The sequence below is a fragment of the Oncorhynchus masou genome, chromosome 8, assembly GCF_036934945.1.
Source record: "Oncorhynchus masou masou isolate Uvic2021 chromosome 8, UVic_Omas_1.1, whole genome shotgun sequence".
In the NCBI taxonomy this organism is placed as follows: Eukaryota; Metazoa; Chordata; class Actinopteri; order Salmoniformes; family Salmonidae; genus Oncorhynchus; species Oncorhynchus masou.
In genome coordinates, this window is record NC_088219.1 from 39,282,374 (window position 1) to 39,288,698 (window position 6,325).

General features: G+C 40.2%; 1 protein-coding gene across 2 annotated transcripts in view; it reads left to right on the top strand.

The window, feature by feature from the left end:
• The window catches only part of LOC135544654 (tenascin-like), a 70,717-nt gene extending 68,358 nt beyond the window's left edge, over positions 1-2,359 (top strand). For both annotated transcript variants that reach the window (XM_064972434.1, XM_064972433.1), the window contains 3 exons: positions 727-888; positions 1,069-1,232; positions 1,385-2,359. In XM_064972434.1, the coding sequence (XP_064828506.1) occupies positions 727-888; positions 1,069-1,232; positions 1,385-1,495 (437 nt within the window). In that variant the 3' untranslated portion in view covers positions 1,496-2,359. The remainder of the gene's footprint in view (positions 1-726; positions 889-1,068; positions 1,233-1,384) is intronic.
• Positions 2,360-6,325: the final 3,966 nt, after the last annotated feature.

Here is a 6,325-nt window from a genome sequence, read left to right on the forward strand (position 1 = left end):
ACAGCTGAAGTGTACCTATGATTTAAAAAATGTACAGACCTCTACATGCTTTGTAAGTTGGAAAACCTGCAACATCGGCAGTGTATCAAATACTTGTTCTCCCCACTGTGTAAAAATTCACAACAATGGATGGACCTGTACTGACCTCGCCTTCTGGATGATAGCGGGGTGAACAGGCCGTGGCTCGGGTGGTTGATGTCCTTGATTATCTTTTTGGCCTCCCTGTGACATCGGGTGCTGTAGGTGTCCTGGAGGGCAGGCAGTGTGTCCCCGGTGATGCGTTGGGCAGACCTCACCACCCTCTGGAGAGCCCTGCGGTTGCGGGAAATGCAGTTGCCGTACCAGGCGGTGATACAGCCCAACAGGATGATCTCAATGGTGCATTTGTAAAAGTTAGTGAGGGTCTTAGGGGACCAACCAATTTCTTCAGCCTCCTGAGTTTGAAGAGGACTTCTTCACCACACTCTGAATCTTGACCATTTCAGACTTCTTCACCTTCTCCCACACTGTTTCTGAAGTGAATCTGTGGACCATTTCAGATACCGTCAAATGATGATTGAGTGGAGGCGTGCGTGGCCATGAAGTCAACAAGGAACCCTTGTGGGGCCCCTGATGAGGAAGTGGAGATGTTGTCCAGGACCCAGTTGCACAGAGTGGGGTTCAGACCTCGGGCCCCAACCCAGGAACCACAGAATGGTACTGTGATATTATTTCCTGTTGTTGCAGGTCTGGCCAACCTCCACAAGATGACAACAGCAGGCCAGTACGAGCTGCGTGTGGACCTGAGGGACAACGGGGAGTCGGCCTATGCTCAGTATGACAAATTCACGATCGCAGAACCCCGTAGCCGCTACAAGATCCACATAGGAGGGTACAGCGGCACAGCAGGTAAGGACAATGATGATAATAGCTTTATTTACTAGTGTTCCTGAATAGAACATCAAATATAATCTGGATTTTGTTCAACTCCATTTAAATATCCCAATACACTTTACAGTAAACTGTATAACTCTGATTGACCTATTCACATTTGTTCACACCAGTCACTGTGTGCCACTTATTTCCTAGGTGACTCTATGACTTATCACCAGGGCCGACCCTTCTCCACGTATGACAATGACAATGACATCGCTGTCACCAACTGTGCCCTGTCCTATAAGGGTGCCTTCTGGTACAAAAACTGTCATCGTGTCAACCTTATGGGGAGATATGGTGACGATAGTCACAGCAAGGTACGGAAGCCATCTTTCTGCTTGACAAAATCAACGTGTGTGTGCGTGTGTGCGTGTGTGCGGGAGTATTATATTCTGGTCAGAGTGTGAAACAAGATTATTGCAGGCTTGGAGTTATACTGTGGTGTGTAAAAAAAGTATAATCTTTTCAGGGTATCAACTGGTTCCATTGGAAGGGACACGAGCATTCAATACCGTTCGCCGAAATGAAGATTAGACCAGTAAACTTCAGAAACTTTGAAAGTCGAAGGAAAAGATCATAGACTTTATACTGCCCTCCTCTCCAAGCCTCCCCCCACCCTCCCAGGAGCATCACCCCTTGACCCTCTTTTGACCCTCAATCTTCAGTTCACCAAGTCACACATCAAGCAAGGACAATCATGTTACTGAATGTGTTTTTATCCAACTAGCTGTCAATATTGGGATGGATACGTTATACCAGAAACGTCACAATCTGACTTTTGTGTGTTTGATTTATTTCATTGTTTGTGTTCATTGGAAAATTTACAAGCAAATCATGGCTCCTTATAGGTCCAAAGATATTTGAATATACCAATTAGCAATAAGGCAGATTGATCATGAAATGTGACACAATGAAAGGGGATTCCAGTTGCTCTTTTTGCTAATCTCACACACTTTCACGTTCTTTCTCTGGCAATTGGTTGGAAAACCGTCTGAGCATTCAGGACCCATTGTACATTACTGTGGACAACACAGTTGAACGAGCAACATTTCAGAGAAACGTGACAATAATAATGTGGCTTGATGCCACATCCCTCAGTCTTCCCAAGGAGGGAGAAAATAAAGCTATATAGGTTAACAAAGTTCCCCTCTATTCATACAGTAAATCCTTCAACAGACTTGAGGGAAAGACCGACTAAATTAGGCATAATTTGTTTCATGTTGAGTGATTGATATTTAGAATGATATTTTCTATTATTTCCAACCGATTTGAATTATGTCCACATATTCAACAAAGTGTGACAACTGTTCTTGAGAAGATCATGGTAGGGGTTTCAACCAGGGATATAATTGAATACCAGTTTAAATTATGCTTTGATTTTGTTTTCAACTGAATGAAAAACAGATGTCTATATGTAACCCTCAATACAATAAAAGATACTTTGTTAAAAGCTGTCAGCCCTTTTTTTGGCTGCCCATAATACATTTACCAGTACCCTTTATATGCAATACCAGTTTTCCATTAGCAGCAGATGGCAGTGTTCAGTCTTCATGTGTCATACCTTCATCATAAGAAAAGTACTAATCAGTGTGCAACGTCACACAGATTGAGAGTATATTAACTAATAGGTCTACAATTTGAAGAACAAATGTATTCAACAAACAACAGCACACATCAACTAACATGGCTTCTTCTGTAAAAGTGGCTCTTTAATGTTGTCGTTTTGTAATGTAGGGTAAACTATCAAATAAAAAAATAAGCGGGAAATCAAAAGGATTAATTGTTTAGGAGAATAAATACAACAACAAAAAATCAAAGAACCACAGAAGATATCCATGCTAAGGATTTATCACTGTCATCTCATGTTTAGGTTTAATTTATTTGCGCCAAAGAAAACAAGTGATAAACAATAATACAGATAAAAACAACTAAATAAAAAACGGTGTGCAGGTGTGGATGGAATCCCAAGGGCTTATATGAAAACCACACCACACAAAAAACAATACAATACATATGTACAAATATATGAAAGGTTTGTTAAAACAGAGAACAAAACCCACTAATCTTAAATGTACAAATTAACCAATCAGCAATCACCCCAAAAATGTTAAACGTGTGTGTGCATGCGTGGATGTGAGTGTGGTTTGGTTCATCAAGGCTTGAAGTTATCCAGGCTGAATCAAATCCGGCTGTTAATGGGAGTCCCATAGGGCGGCGCACAATTGGCCCAGCATCATCTGGGTTTGGCCGGGGTAGGCCGTCATTGTAAATAAAAATGTGTTCTTAACTGACTTGCCGAGTTAAATAAAAATAATAAAATACAAAAAATACAAAAGTTATTGAGGGATGATGAGGTTTTGCAATTTGAAGATAAGTATTCCAGAGTATGGTACCTCTGTATCTGATAGAGAATTGACTATGTGAGGTGCAGCAGTGGGGAGGGTGAAGGTTATCACAGTGTCTTGTGTTATATAGATGGACTTCAGAATGAACCTGGAAGAATCCATTGAAGGTTTAGGTAAACTGCCTGGGAGGTATGCATATTTGTAGATGAAAATGAATAATTGGCATACAATGATGTCATAACTAGACAAGATATTGAGTTTCTCAAACAAAGGTGCATATGGAACCAGGTAATTAGAGGAGGTGGCTAGTCTTGCAGATGTATTTTGTATGATGAGTAATTTGTGTATGTAGAAGGCATATGTACTGGCCCAGACAATATTACAATATTAAATTAGATATTGGCAAATTAAGCTATAGTAGGAAGCAAGCATGATGAACCAAACCACTATTCTTTCTGATGACACCAACAGACTGGCAGATCAAACAAGGAATTTGACACGCAAAAAAACAAAATGGAACAAATCCACTGTACTTTTTTTTTGTGGACAGGTCAGTTCTCATACAGCGTGAGTCATAACTTCTGTACCACACCATGTCCTACTTGCTGATCAGGCCTCAATCAGCTCCATGGTCTTTCTTCTGCTGTTGCTTGATCCTTGTCATTGTGTTTGCATTGTAATCTGGGTGAAGCTGGGCCCTGACCTGATTCCTGTCATCCCAATCTAGGTCATGAGAAATGTGAGTCCACTCAGACCAGCCAGCTAGAGAGATAGAAAGATATAATCCTGCATCAAAGATCCACCATCATATTTTACAGTCAGTATGAGGTATTTCCTGTATTGGCTTTGCGTGGCTATAAACCTCTATTTTCATGTAATCTGATCATAGCACCGCCTGTGTGAGTTTGACAAACGGCATTGGTACTTGGATTGTTAGTTCATGATGCCGTTGACCTTAACAATGGCCCCAGAACCAGTGGAAGCAAAATAGCCCCACGCAAAACAGTGGTGGGTTTTGCGTCGAAAAGAGGAATCACATGCAGAAAAGAACCCCATACATACTGGATCTTTGATGTTGTGACGCTATTTTTTCTTGTTAAGGTCAACGGCATCAATAACTTTATCCAGCACGAGGCCATTTTAGCCAAAAACTTTGTTGCCTCTGCCAGGCGCCAGAAACTTGGCCACAAGTGGATCTCCCAGCAATACAACAACCCCAAGCAAACATCAACATCCACAAAGAAATGGTTAATTGACCACTAAATCAACATCTCAGTCTCCGGACTTGAACCTCATTGGAAATCTGTGGTTTGACTTGAAGAGGGTAGATCAGAAACGCAGACGAAGGATAACAACTCGGCTACCTGCCACACTGTACTAACAACATGGTATTTGCTGTATGTAATTGCAGTCTTTAAATTTGATAGTAATGTCTATTATATTGTACACATGATAATTATACTAAAAATGGCTACTCAAATGACACCCTATTCCCCATATAGTGCACTACTTATGACATGGCTATTCCCCATATAGTGCACTACTTATGACATGGCTCTGGTCAAACACAGTGAACTATATGAGAAATAGGGTGTAATTTCAGATTTACCCTGTATTCCCTGAAACAAAGCGCATTTGTTTGGCAACGTCTCACCTCCAAAAGGCTCTAGGCCCCTCAGGACACTCTAAAACACAATATATACAACGGATGTGATATAACATTAGAAAAATGATTCTAGGAACCGTCGTGGCGCCGCTGCGTATTGTGCCTGTCAATGTTAACTCAGAGTTATGTCCTTATTTGCTCAAAGAGTCTATTACACAAGCTGTTCCTACGGATGTAATGTAATTCATGACCTAAGCAACCTAACAGTGGTGCTTTTTCAGAAAGCCCAGTTTCAACGCCTGGTATTTTGTTCTGCTTCCACATGTCAAATAATAATGTCGATATTTTCCATTCTTCATCAAAAGCAAATTAGTGATGACATTGTCATTGGTGGTAAACTACTCTGTATGCAGTTCCAGCACAGCAAATACTTCAATTGTTTAAGAATATGTTGCAGAACAGTGATTCAAATCTATTTTCAGAATATTGACCCCAAAAAAACATTGACTCCATCACTGACAGAGTTGACAACAGATACTTAAAACGGACATATTTTTACCTCTGAATATAAGAGTTCAATACAAACATTTGTAAAATATGGAAAATGATTCATATGATAATTGTCAATAAAACCATAACAATTTTGGTCCAACTATCTTAATGTATCAGGCAGATGGAGTTGACAGTTTATGGTTATGACCATGCTGATTCCAAAATCGTTTGTTTCAATCTATCAAAGTAGAGAACTCATTTGCGCTACATGTACTGAGGACATGAATAAGGGGTCCTTATGGTATATAGCTGACCCTGCTCAGTCCTGATTCATTTAGGATTTTAGACAAATCTGACAGAGTTGACCAAATCTCCAGACACATCTTTTAGGAATCACAGTTTTGAGAGAAATATGCTTTAAAGTCACAGAGGGCTATTACAAGAAACTTCATTAGAACATTTTTCAGTTAATATCCATTATTTTTGGAGAGTTTGGAATGGGGATCCTTCGCTCCGGACAAAGGCATTTCCAGGCATAGAGCCGACATGGAAATGAATAATATTGAAAATATTTTGAAAATTCCAAAATAAAATCTTTTCCCTTATAAAATTCCCCTAAAAGTAAATGTTAAGCTCAAATAATTCAACAAAATAAATTGTTTTCATCTATAAAAGCTCGAGGGCCCCATGCCTTGCCGGAAGTTGTGCTATGCCTATTTCGCTTTCATCGTTTATCCTATTGAATCAAATGGGCAATGAAGAAGTAGTTCCACATTTCCACATTGTACTAGTCCACATTGTGCAAAGGTCAGCTTATGTCTGGAGGGAACCTGTTTACATTGGCCATCCCATGTGTCCTCAGTGGAACTCATTGGATTGTCATCAATCACGTTTTCCAAGGAAATCTTTTCCCAACAGTTTGTTGTATGTCTGTGTTATATTTGAATTGGCTGTGCTCTCACAGTCC